General features: G+C 44.6%; 1 protein-coding gene across 1 annotated transcript in view; it reads left to right on the top strand.

The window, feature by feature from the left end:
* Positions 1–12165, top strand: part of Cry1 (cryptochrome circadian regulator 1) — a 53292-nt gene extending 41127 nt beyond the window's left edge. The window contains exons 5-15 of the mRNA XM_010637625.2: positions 642–826; positions 1395–1483; positions 2739–2879; positions 2959–3270; positions 4310–4461; positions 4688–4890; positions 4980–5075; positions 9977–10253; positions 10464–10535; positions 10608–10715; positions 11530–12165. Coding sequence (XP_010635927.1) covers positions 642–826; positions 1395–1483; positions 2739–2879; positions 2959–3270; positions 4310–4461; positions 4688–4890; positions 4980–5075; positions 9977–10253; positions 10464–10535; positions 10608–10715; positions 11530–11560 — 1666 coding nt within the window. The 3' untranslated portion in view covers positions 11561–12165. The remainder of the gene's footprint in view (positions 1–641; positions 827–1394; positions 1484–2738; positions 2880–2958; positions 3271–4309; positions 4462–4687; positions 4891–4979; positions 5076–9976; positions 10254–10463; positions 10536–10607; positions 10716–11529) is intronic.
* The last annotated feature ends 1044 nt before the right edge of the window (positions 12166–13209 follow it).

The following is a 13209-nucleotide window of genomic DNA, read 5'->3' as shown; positions in this document are numbered from 1 at the left end:
TATTTATTTACTCACTTAAATTGTTATTGGTCCATGTTCTCAGTTCACAGTGATCACATTCATTGTGGGGAATTGATACACGTACCATAACACATTTCGTTCTTTTTTTTTTTTCTCCTTCCCCTTTTGTTTTTTGGCCAGCATTAGATTCATTTTCTCGTTTTTTTGTTTTGTTTTGTTTTGTTTTGAGATGGGGTTTCACTAAGTTGCTAAATTGCCTGTCCTAGGCTTAAACTTGATTCTTTTTGCTGTAATTGTCAGCCTGGTGTAGCTTGTATCGATGATTTAGAGATTCCTTGAGTTGTGTTTTAATGTGTTTTATATGTTCATATATATATTAATTTCTTGTTACTGCCTTTAGTCTAATTTAGCCAGTTAGTTGGTTTTTCATATGTCCTTAATACTCTTTGTTTTAGTGGTTTTGGTACTTGCATACTATTTTTATATCTAACAGGAGTCTGGAAAATGAAGAGAATGATCTTAAACTTATTAAGCATTGTGAATACAATTTCTAGTCATATAGAAGCTAGCATTTTGAGTCTTAAGTGATAGATTTTATTTTCTGATTCTAAGCCCTTTCAGAGCTTATCAACCAAAATCTGTCGTCCTTTTTTGCCAACTGCATTTGACTCTCCTAATAGGATCATAGAACTCAATGGTGGCCAGCCGCCTCTAACTTACAAAAGATTTCAGACGCTAATCAGCAAAATGGAGCCACTGGAGACTCCAGTGGACACCATTACATCCGAAGTGATAGAAAAGTGTGTGACTCCTTTGTCTGAAGACCATGATGAGAAGTACGGAGTTCCTTCCCTGGAAGAGCTAGGTATGTGTAAGTTGCTCCACCTGTGAACTTGAGGAGCTACTCAATCATGAATCTCTCAGAAATTCCACACCTGATTTTGCCAAGTAAAGTAGTTTGCAGTAAGAGAAAGAAAGGGGTAAAATGAAAAGAAAAAAATCTCATAAAGTAAGTGATAAATCTGCTGAGGATTTAGTTCAGTGGCACCGTGCCTGCCTGGCAAGCACAAGTCCTGAGTTTGATTCCTGGTACCCCCCCAAAAATAATCTGTACATTATTTATGTATTTATAAATCTGTTGATATCACATGAAGATGTATGTACATCCTAGACAGTAGAGACTATGTCATGGCCTCTGTGGGCCTATCCAGGTCATCCATTCATTTTTATAATTTTTCATAATTATTTTCATAATTTTTCTGTAATTTGTCCTCTCAGTTATTGTGGTTAAATAAGAATTATGTTTGCTTCGGAAGAATAATGTATCTTATCTTCCTTCCTTTTTTCACTCTTTCTTCTTCCCTTATCGCTGTCTTCTTTCCTTCCCTCCCTCCCTCTCTTCCTTTCTACCCATCTACCTTTCTTCTATCTAGGTTTTGATACTGATGGCTTACCCTCTGCAGTGTGGCCAGGAGGAGAAACTGAAGCACTTACACGTTTGGAAAGGCATTTGGAAAGAAAAGTATGACAATACACCCATGCTCATACCTCTAAAATTGGCATTTTTAAAGTTACCTCACTTTCTTTTAAAAGTTAAAAGTAGACTGTTGAAAAAAGAAGGGTTTAAGTGTTATCAACTAGCTGATCGTTTAATGGCCTTGGTCCTCACTTTTGCTGTTTCTCCTCGGCTCCCACCACGCTCCTCTCTCCTTCCTCTCCAAGCTTGTGTCCATGACCATGCACTTGAGGGAGACTAGAATTCCGCAGTGTCCAGTGGCAGACTTCTCCCGGGAAACATCCCAGCCCCTTGTGGGTGCGCTAAACCGTGGGTAGTCCTGAACCTCATAGACGCGGTTTTTTCCAGTACAGTCTAGCTAATAAAGTTTACTTTATAAATTAGGTAAAATGAGAGATTACTGTAATAACCAATAGAGTAATTATAACAGTAAGCTAATAAAATTTAGAACTCTTTATGTTCCATTCAATACGTTCTGATCACCGTTGACCCTGGTAACTGAAGCCTTGGAAAGTGAAACTGGGGAAGAGGGCCTGCCTTTCCGAACTCCGTGCTGGTGAGGCAGATCAGCACCCTCGGCTTGGGTGGGAATCAGGTTTCTCTCATAAGTGTTGCAGAGGGTGGCTAGAAGAAAAAAAGTTCATTTTTTAATCTCCTTTTAAAATTGAAGCAATTGGGATAATAGGTTACTATTCCCTAAGAACTGGGTAGCCTATTTAAAAAATACCAGTTTTGAATATAGTGACATCTCAGTTGTTGGACTCGGGTACTTAAATTCATGTTGGAACATTGAAAAGTTCAAGAACTGAACATACTTTCCCCGAAAGAAATAAAGGAGCACCAAATAATTGGTTCTGAGGCCCAAACGTTACACGTATAAATTCATTTTTCCAGGCCTTTAACAAATTTCACAGTGATTTCTTTCTTTGACTATCATGGTGCTCACAGTTTTCCTCATAGCTTTACTAACTTTCTTTGGAGCCATGTTTTGCCCCCCAAAAGCGAAAATTTTTAAAAGCCCAGTGACGAACGTCTCAGGGCACCGACACAGGCGCTGTGCGCGTCCCGGTGAGAGCTGCGCTCACCCTGCAGCGTCTCCCACCACGTGTGACGCGCTCGGCCCCACAGATTTTCTCAGGTCGGGTTTTGGGGTCAGCCCTAGAGCCGAGTTACAACACGGAGCAGACTTTTCGAACTTCGCTGTTCAAGGACTGCCCCTAAAGAAGAGGCAGTTGGCTGATGTGATTTTCTCTGTTCTCAGGCGTGGGTTGCCAACTTTGAAAGACCCCGGATGAATGCCAACTCCCTGCTCGCGAGCCCCACTGGGCTCAGTCCTTACCTCCGATTTGGTTGTTTGTCCTGTCGGCTGTTTTACTTCAAGCTAACAGATCTCTACAAAAAGGTATTCTCTAAGACAAGAGCTTGTTTTTCAAAGTACTCTTAAAAATTGCTAATAATATTTCCATGCATTTCAATCATAGGTAAAGAAACACAGTTCCCCTCCCCTTTCTCTTTATGGACAACTGCTATGGCGTGAGTTTTTCTACACAGCAGCAACAAATAATCCCCGCTTTGATAAGATGGAAGGAAACCCCATCTGTGTTCAGATTCCTTGGGATAAGAATCCTGAGGCTTTGGCAAAGTGGGCAGAGGGCCGGACAGGCTTTCCCTGGATCGACGCCATCATGACCCAGCTCCGCCAGGAGGGCTGGATCCACCACCTGGCCAGGCACGCGGTCGCCTGCTTCCTGACGCGTGGGGACCTGTGGGTGAGCTGGGAGGAAGGGATGAAGGTGAGCATTCCAGCCGGTGGGGTGGTGGGGTTTGGAAGAACTTCTTCCCGAATCTTATTTTTTTAAATCCTAGAAGTTGTCCTTTTCATTCATAGTCTGGTTTTTCAAACATATACTCCCCACAGTACAGGCACATTTGGAGGGGAGAATGGTAAAATCTTTACCTTTAAACTGGTTTAAATGGTTAAATTGATTAACCTAAAGTCATTTCAGTGGTTAAACCTGCCCAGCTGTGAAGAGAACTATTAAGTTTTAATATTCTGGTTTTACTGGAAGACACATTTGTAGGTAATCATTTCTGTCACAAAATGGATTCGCCTAAGAGTTATTAGATATTTGTATTATAAATGTTAAAGTATAAATTGTTTCACCTCACTTAAATGCAGCTTTATAGCGGTCCTTTATGCAGAGTGAATCATGCTAAATTTGGTGGCATTGTCTTGTGATTGTACTGAAAGGACTTACACATGTTGCCTTCCTGGCTGTATCATAAATTTTCCCTATCCAAGGATCATTTATGATCCTGGTATTTCATTTTTTTAATCTTTCATATTTTCTAGCACAGAGTTGTATGTGAAAAAGATGTATATAGTACCTAATTCATAAATTTAATAAAAATCATTTCTGTTTCACTTTCAGTCAAGGAATTTGAGATTAAACCAAGCACCACACAGCAACATTTTTGTGGGTGATTTGGTTATCGTTTTGCTCCCTTACTTAGGCAGCTTACTGCGTTTTCTGTACTAATTTCCCTTGTCCTTCAGAATCGGTGACTTGAATAATCTTTTGCCCTCCCCACACTAACACTGCAAAGGATGGAAAAGTAAATTCTGTTCCGAAAGCTACCATAGCACCCATCCATCCACTTCTCTCCCTTGAGCTCATTGTAGAACACAACATACACAAGGAAGCTTTGGGTGTTTAATTCTACAGGTCTGTGCTAGTTTCTCTTTGCCCGACTTGCTCTGCAGTGACCTCAGAAATGATTGCTTTGAGAATTGTGTGTGTGCAAACTAATTGGTTACTGTTACTTCTGAAGGTATTTGAAGAATTACTGCTTGATGCAGATTGGAGCATAAATGCTGGAAGTTGGATGTGGCTATCTTGTAGTTCCTTTTTCCAACAGTTTTTTCACTGCTATTGCCCTGTTGGTTTTGGTAGGAGAACAGATCCCAATGGAGACTATATCAGGTAAATCAAGGGTGATTTTACTGAGTTTTGAATAGCTAACCCAGGAACCGCTTTTCATAGTTAAGCACCGTTAAGTGGTCCCCACTCATGATGGGCAGCAGAGAGGAGACGGGGAAACAGATCATTTAAATGGTATTGATTTGACTTCGGTCACTTACAGCTAGTGATCTACTCCAGTTTGCCTATGGTGCATTTTAGTAATAACTTTTCTCCCTTTTCCTAAAAGGCGCTATTTGCCTGTCCTAAGAGGCTTCCCTGCAAAATATATCTATGATCCCTGGAATGCACCAGAAGGCATCCAGAAGGTAGCCAAGTGTTTGATCGGAGTGAATTACCCCAAGCCGATGGTGAACCACGCTGAGGCCAGCCGCCTGAATATCGAGCGGATGAAGCAGATCTACCAGCAGCTCTCACGGTACCGAGGGCTAGGTGAGTGCCACTGCTCCCTTGCCCCTGTGGCAGCTGCTGTGTGCCTGCCTTCGATCCAGTAATCCCACGGAAGGTTTTGTCCCCTGCAGGTCTTCTTGCATCAGTGCCTTCCAATCCTAACGGGAATGGAGGTCTCATGGGCTACCCTCCCGGAGAGAGCATTGCAGGCAGCGGCAGCAGCGGAAGTGAGTTACGGTGATGGGCGGAGACGTCCAAGCATGTGTAATTCTTGGTGAACTGTGCTGTAATAGGTTCTATTTAAAACTCTGTGTTTAAGGTTAGTGCGATAGGTTCCTTGTACAAATGCATGTGTTGTGTGCACAGGTACATGTCCCCTCACTCCCCAGGTGACACTTAAAAGCTGGAAAATGCCATTACCTGACAAAATGAAACCCAAATCGGTATTTTTCAGAATGCTTGTTATCTTTTACCCTCTCAAGGGGCGCATCAGTCGTGCAGCACTTGAGGTCAGCGGTCCTGGAGCAAGGCCACGGGCATCACCATAGACAGGACAGGACCTCTGGTCCTTGTGCACCTGACTCTTCCTTATGGTCTGTGCCATGGGCATCCTCTCTATGGTTTATATTAGGTCACCCCATAAATTCTAAACGTGTGATAGTCGGTATATATTGGAAATGTGAAACTTTCATCAGTTTTATAGGGCTCTAACTATAGGATGAGACTAATTTAGTTAAAAACAAGACAGTGTTTGAGAAATGCTTATTTTTTAAATCATATGTTCTAAGTTGATATTAAGAATAAAACCTTTTTAAAAATTGAACCATTTCAGAATTCCAAAACTATCCTGCATCCTTATAAAAAGCAGCATTTGTTCTAGCCTCCAAGGGTTAGTGCCAAGAGAAAGGAGCAAACGTAGTCAGGTTCTCCCTGCCCACTCTGTGCAGGCCATGGTATTTCCACCTGCACCCAGAGGGCAGCCCTCGGGGCCTAGGCTGGGCCAGTGACCTGGAGAGCTGGGGTAGTGGGTAGTGCCCCAGGGCCCTCGCCCGTGTGTCTGTCGTTCCTGGGGCACACTCCCCGCATGGTCAGAGTTATGATGAGGCCGTGTGCTTCCTGCCTATGCGCTCTTAGGTCTCCTGCAGTTGGAGTAACCTCCCAGAGCAGCAGTCCGCTCTAGTCCTTCCAGATCTGCTCTGTCCCAGCCCACTGACGAGGCAGAGCTCTGTGGAGCAGGGGACGACAGCAGGGAGCAGGATGGGGCTTTGGTGCACACTCTTGGCTCACACAGATGTAATGACTTTCAAAGGCCGAGCACAGGAGCGAGCTAGTTGGGGTAATTTTACATAATTTATAAACATGAGGCAGTCATGGTGCAGGAGGATGATGGTAACTGTCATCACTTTGGAGCTCATTCAGTGCAGCTTTCTAAAGATGTAAAAGAGATGTGTAATGGATGTTGGAAAATGGGAAGAAAGTGTTCAAATGGGAAGGGGAACAAGGGAGAGCGGGGAGAAAGGAAGGGAGGGACAGGAAAAAGGTGAAAGTAGAGCAAAATGGAAACCGCTTTTGTATCAAGCTAGGAGTGGAATGGGGTAAAATAAAGTTGATTAATAAAAATTACTTGACCAAAAAAGTCATAAAAAGTGTAAAAATGACATAAACCTTAGGGACAAAGTGGGATGTGGAGGGAAAAAAGCAAATGAAAAAAGAGATCACTGAGGCTCAGGAAACTAGCGGCATTTTCTTGGAAGGTGGTGGGTGGCGCGGCACTGGTGGACCTGCTGAAGGAGAGGGGAATGGGAGCCTCTGGAGAGACCCGTGCTCGCTCAGGACTGTGCTGTTAGCACCCTGGGGCTCTGCGTCCCGCACCTGCGCTCATGAGTCCCTGTGCAGGCAGAGTGCTGCACAAGGCCTAACCAGCAGAATCTTTAGGGCTTTTTTGGTGGGGAGGATAAGTGACTGGAAAATTCTTATCTCTGCAGTACAAATTGCGTGTTTCTTCTCTCCTTATAATCTGTGTGGGTGCTCAGGAAAAGAGTAAGCGTTTGTACCTGCTGGAGACGTCTGCAGTTAGTCTCTAGTCCCCACCTGCCCGGGGTACGATGCAGGCCTGAGAAGAAAATACACTGGGACAGAACTAAGAAAGTGAGGCCAGGAATACCTGTGCCAGTGCAACTGACAAAGGCGCTGGCCAATCCCAGCACTGACTTTTATTGCCAATTAATTGGGGTAAAGGTGACATGTGGCTTCTATGGAAATTAATGTAAACAAGGCTCAGAAAGGCCAAGACAAAGCATTCTGGAATTTTGAACAGAATAGACAGAATACATGGTTGTCGTGAGAACGCTGCGCTTCTAGCCTGAAGGTTTTAGTCCAGGGAACGGAGTTTGGGTGTGAGTCACTCTGACCTTGACCTAAAGGCTTCGATTGTGGGGCTCGCTCCTCACAGCCTGACTTGGGCATGGTCAGTATCACAGTCCTCAGCATGTGGCAGTCTTAAAGTACTTTTATTTTTATAATAAAACAGACCACAGTGCTTGCTGTAGCCATGTGTTGTAGTCTCTACTTACTTTTTCTGTTATGAGCTATCTGTTTTTCACATTATTAGTCATTCAGCAGATGCAGAGTAAGAACATTGTGGGGTAGCACTGTACCCCGCCTGGTTGATGGGTGTCCTGGGCCCCGGGACGGTCAGTGCTGTCACCCGGAGAGGAGCAGCAGACTGGGGCGAGGCAGTTACCACCTGCTAGGATGCTAGCATGGAAACGAGAAGGCCGGTATCGTGACTGGTGTGGATTGCAAAACCTTCCTGGGAGGCGGGTGTAGCGTGGTTTCCTCTCCTTTTTCTAAAAAGCTTCCTGTACAGTCCAGAAATTCCCTTCCCCAGAATCTGCTCAAGAGAAACGAAAACGTGTCCACACGCAGGCGTAGCGTAGCAGTGCTGTGTAGCACCTCACTTAGCTCCGTCAGAGCCAGGCAGCGGTGTGGCCAAGCGCTGGTGGGGGGGGCAGGGTGTGTGCTGGGCTGGAGCAGACGCAGAGGCTCCGTGTGCACGGCGCCCTCTCCGTGGGCCGCACAGCTGTCCAGGCTGAAGTGACTGGAGCTCACCTTGGGCAGGGGCAGCAGGAGAATGAACGCAGGTGGACGTGAGGGATCTTTTTGCAGTGATGGAAAATGCTCTGAAATTGGGCTATGGTGATATTTGCAGAACTCTGTAAATTTCTAAAAAATCCACTTAAAAAGGTGAGTTTTATAGTCTTTGAATTACACCTCACAGCTGCTAAAAAACAAAATGAGACTATTCCCCATAGACAGAAAATCTCAGGAAAGTAGAGAAGAGGGAGAACAAACACCACAACCCTAGCTAATAGGGACAGTCACTATTAAAGCTTCAGTGTGGCCAGCTGTGGTGCCCTGAAGTCTCAGTGTTTCGGTAGGCTGAGGCAGAAGGGTAGAGCAAGTTCGACCTTAGCAAGACCCTGTCTCTAAAGCAGAAGTAAAGACAACTTTTAAAAGGACTGCAGTATACCTCAATGCAAAGGCCTGGGTCTATCCCTAATACTATAAAGAGAATATTTTATTCATTGCATTTCATTTCAGTATCTTTTTGTGCAATTTTTTCTTTTATTTAAAATATTCTTTTGATGTTATTGGTATAACATGATAAGGAAAAGTGATCAGGTAAACTTTCTGTTCTTATAAAACTTACTAAAAAAAAACTACAAACCCGGGTTGGGACGTGGAATTACTCGAGATTCAGCCCAAGGCTTTGCACATGCTAGGCAAGCCCTCTGCCACTGAGATACATCTCTAACACTTTTTAAAATTTTGAGGCAGGGTCTTGCTAAGTTGCTTGGGCTGGCCTTGAACTTGTGATCTTCCTGCCTCAGCCTCCTGAGTAGCTAAGATTACAAGTATGTGCCACCACACTCAAGAAAGAGAAAGTTATTTTCACTTTAAAACTCCCATCTTATTTGTGTTTATTTGTGGCAAAGTCTTCTTATATAGTACAGGCTGGCCTTGAACTCACTGTGTAGCGTAGGCTGGCCTTGAACTCACAACAGTCCTCTGCCTCAGCCTCCCGAGTGCTGGGATTACAGGAGTGCGTCATCACACCCAGCTCTCTCAGCATTTTAGATTTGAACTGCAGTAGAGACCCTAAAGACCTGTGAGTACAAGGGTGTGCGGCTCTCCTGAGTTCTGTGGTTACACAGTAAGCTAATGGGTCAGCAGAACCCCATCCTCCACACTGCTGCTCCCTGAAAGAACTGTCTGCGCTTGTGGAGGTGTCACTAGCTGTGGTGATTTCCGTGCATTTTCTGGGAGCTCAGTCTGTGAGCTACATCCCTAGCCACTCTCCTGATTTTAATACCGGTTGTGTCTGTTGTAGAAATGGAGTCTTCTGTTTTGTATCTGAGGTTATTCTGTCTGAGTCCTAGAAGGAGGCACAGAGTCGACAAGCTTGACAGAACACCTGAGGGACCTACTGTCTGACTGTCCTGGGGCCACTTCTCTGACCTTTCCTTCCTGAGTCACCCTGCGTCTACACCGGCATCCGTGCCAGCACCTGAACACCCTTCTTTGTATTTCGCTGTTTTCCTCTCGCCTCCTGCTGCCTGCAAAGCCCCTTGAAGCAGACCTACCTCTTGGTCACATCTATCCTTGGTCACGCCTGTGCTCGGTGCCTGCTGTAGTCCTTGCATAAGCGGATGCCCAGCTGGTGTGTGACATGATAAGGGAGGGGTAGGGATGATTTTTATCACCGTACAACACAGGTGACATAAAAGGCCATCTTGACCGTCCTGAGTGTCCACGTGGCCAGTGTTGGCCTTGGCACATTCACAGCAAGTGAAAATCTAAACGCGGTGATGCTGGGGGGCCGGCTGAGGTCAGGAAAAGCGGGCACAGCACACTCTGTCTGCTTCTGCCCGAGGCCAGGGCTGGGTGTCGGGGTGATAGAGGTGACTGCTGGGTGACAGCGGGCCAGAAGCTGTGAAGTGAGGTGTCAGCAGGGAGAGTCCTCTGTTACCATGGGAAGACGCCTTCCTGTGATGCACGGTGCCTTGGTGATCTCAGGGTTCTAGTTTCCACTGTGCATATCTGATAAGCTGCATTCTCTATGCAGAAAGACTTCAGGAGCATAAGACAAAAATAAGGCCACGGTCTTGTGCAGGCCCAGCGTGCCTGTCCAGCGGCCAGGTGCACCCTCCCCTTCTCTCAGGCCCAGTCTGTCTGTGTCTCTCACCGCGGGATCAGAGCCTCCACGCTTGTGTCAAGCAGCCCTGTTCCCTGACTCTGAGGGAGGTGTCCAGGGAGGCTCCGAGCAAGTGGAGAAGTGGTAAAGAAGTCTCAGTGTTGCCCCTCTGTTACATCATGGTCAAGTGTCTAATCGTTGTCACCGGGTAAAGAAATGTTTCTTAGCAATTATCGATGATTTTGCCTTGAATTGTCAATATTTCTGCAAGCTGAAATTTAAGTTACTGATTGGGCATGTGATTTTGGGGTCATAGGGAGAATTGAAAAAAGTATATAAATGAATTTAAGTACTCAAAATGGGATTTGTAGTCTTAATACATATGATCGCACGTCACCGTACTGTTTGAATACTGCAGGTTGTGCCCCTGGGAGCAGCATCTTACACTGTGCGCATGCAGACGGTCAGCAGACTCACCTGTTGAAGCCAGGTAAGGCAGAGGCCCTGGCGTCTGCCTTGCCCGCGAGCCTCCCTGACCTCAGCGGACATTTCCTGTGTGCAGGGCGGAGCTGCGTGGGCCCAGCGCTCGGCAGTGGGAAGCGGCCCAGTCAGGAGGAGGAGGCACGGAGCATTGGCCCCAAGGTCCAGCGGCAGAGCCCAGACTGAGCCGGTAAGTGCTGCACATCCACTCTTTGCCTACCAGAGCGTCTGTGATGTGAATACTGACTGCCAAGGTGGAGCTCACCTCGGTCCCCAACCGAGTCCTGAGGGGTCAGTTCTTAGTGATCATTACACGATCAGTTAATTATGGGATCCTAGAGGTGACTTGGCCTGGGCCCGAAAAGTTTAGAGAAAACGGTTTCATTTCCTTCCCATGTGACTTGAGTTGAGACCCTTAAGTGGCCTCTTCTGTGGGTGTTAACATCTCCCTTTATGAGCTTTCCACCAAACTTTGCCTTTTAAATACGCATTTTTTAATCTTTGTTTTGTTGCTTTTTTGTTGTTGTTGTTTTTTGAGACAGGGTCTCACTATGTAGTTGAGACTGACCTGGAACTCACTATGTAGCCCAGTCTGGCCTCAAACTCACAGTGATCCTCCTGCCTCAGCCTCCCGAGTGCTGGGATTACAGGTGTGCACCACCATGCCCAGCTTGTTTTGTTTCTAAAATCTAAGTTCTTCCCTAAATTTCTTAAATGGGAGCCCTTTCTGGACATAGTAAAAGAAAGCCATGCCTGCATTCAATTTAATTGGGTTTGGAATACTGTTTTTTATTTGAATTACTATGAAAAATATTTCTGTGATGCATTTGCCAGTTTTTAAAGACTGTGTTTCTTCATTTATCTTAAACTATTTACATTTTTGTTAATCTTTTCATGCCAACCTATTTAGAATTTAAATTTCTTGAAGATCAGTAAATATTCATCAAATGGTCTCATTTAATTCTTTGCGCTTACACTTGTTTCTTTTCTCTCTTAAATCACAGAGAACATATTCAGGAGCACTGTTGCAGCTGAAATTGATGGGAGAGCCGTGCATTTCAGTTAAATTATTGAAAATACTTCTTCATTGATGAAGGCGGTTACAGTTTGAATTCATTCTTTCTAATGACCTTTCTGTGGTTTGTAACTTTTTAATGAATTTCACGTAGAACAAGTGGTAATTTGTATATAAAGAAGTTGGTAAAGGAATTTGCTTAATGTAAATATAGTCACAGTTAGTATAGACCCATCAATATATTTTTGATAATTTTTCATGTATGGTAAAAGTTTAAGTTGCAAACTGATTCTGATATAAAACTGAAACATTTTGAGAGTTGATGTGGAAAAATAGGTTTTTAGACTTTCTTAAGAGATTTTGTTAAAATTTTAGGACAGAATTTTCTTGACAACATGGTTTGACCTAACTTTGCACTTTCATAATAATGTTCAGACATCGATGTAATCAGAATTAGTAGGTGCAGCCTCTGTTAACACAGACAGTGTGCTTTAAAGTTTAATGTGCGCCTACGCTGTGGGAGGACCATGTGCTAAATGTCCTTGTCTCCCTGTTTTTGTTCATTTACAGCTAAAGTGACTTTGTTATTAAAGTATATGAAAATATGGAATCTTATGTGCTTGGTTGCTTTTTGTTTTTGGTAAGAGCAAGAACATTGCTGTGTGAGATGTGGTTACTATTATGGAGTTGGTCACTCTCTTTTGGTTTGAATTTTGACTCAGAGGAATCACCGAAAGAGAAAGGGGATATCAATCAGTGTACTTGAATAGGACTTACACATACAGGGTGATTTTGAGTGTTTTTATTATTTATTTGTAGTACATAATGATCCTATTCATAGTGGGGGATTGGCACATGGTGAGTGTATTCAGACTGGTCTAAATTGTGGATAAAAGAAGTCGTAGCAAGGGCAGGGAGGCGGCAGCTGTGCCCTCAGTGAGCAGTTGTACTGCTTGAGGAACAGTGGGTCCCCTAGCTAGAAGGCCTGTTTTTTGTTGCTGTTGTTTTTGTTTTGTGTCATCTTGTTTTGTTTTTGAGGCAGAGTCCAGGCTGGCCTCCAACTCAGAGTAATCCTCCTGCCTCAGCCTCCCACATGCTGGCACTAGCACACCCGGCAGGACTGTGGCTCAGAACTCATACCAATGCTGGGGAGGGCGGTTAAGACCTCTCATTTGCTCAGCAAGTTATTCTTAAGTTCTTACTGCCAAAAACTAACGACTGAAAAGAGAACCAAGCTTTTGAATGAACCTATTCAGATACCTTGTGTTTTTCACACTTGCTTAAATTTACAAATTTGCAGTGACTGATGCTATTTTAAATGCATCTCTTACTAGAAACCAGGATCTTCCAAAAATTGTTTTGAAATATAATATGCATACAGTGGTCTCTCTCCCTCATTTCTCGGATTGTGTAGTCCTAGAAATGCACCGTTTTAAACATCTGGGACGAAGCCGGCACGATGGTGCAGTCCTGTAATTCCAGCCCTTGACTGACGACACGGGAGTATCCCAAGTTCAAGGCCAGCTGGACTCCACAGTGAGGTGCTCTTCCAAAAACAAAAAGTGGAGCAGCGTTTGTTTGCTGCAGGCGGCGCGGCGTCTGGGGAGTCTGGGCGGTTTGTGGGCCGTGGCCCTCCCCGCCCTCGCTCAGCCCCCCGAAGTGCAGGTCA

The sequence above is a fragment of the Fukomys damarensis genome, unplaced genomic scaffold (assembly GCF_012274545.1).
Source record: "Fukomys damarensis isolate Sample0158 unplaced genomic scaffold, DMR_v1.0_HiC HiC_scaffold_15, whole genome shotgun sequence".
NCBI lineage: Eukaryota > Metazoa > Chordata > Mammalia > Rodentia > Bathyergidae > Fukomys > Fukomys damarensis.
The sequence above is the reverse complement of the archived record's forward strand: the minus strand, read 5'-3'. Positions and strand labels throughout refer to the sequence as shown.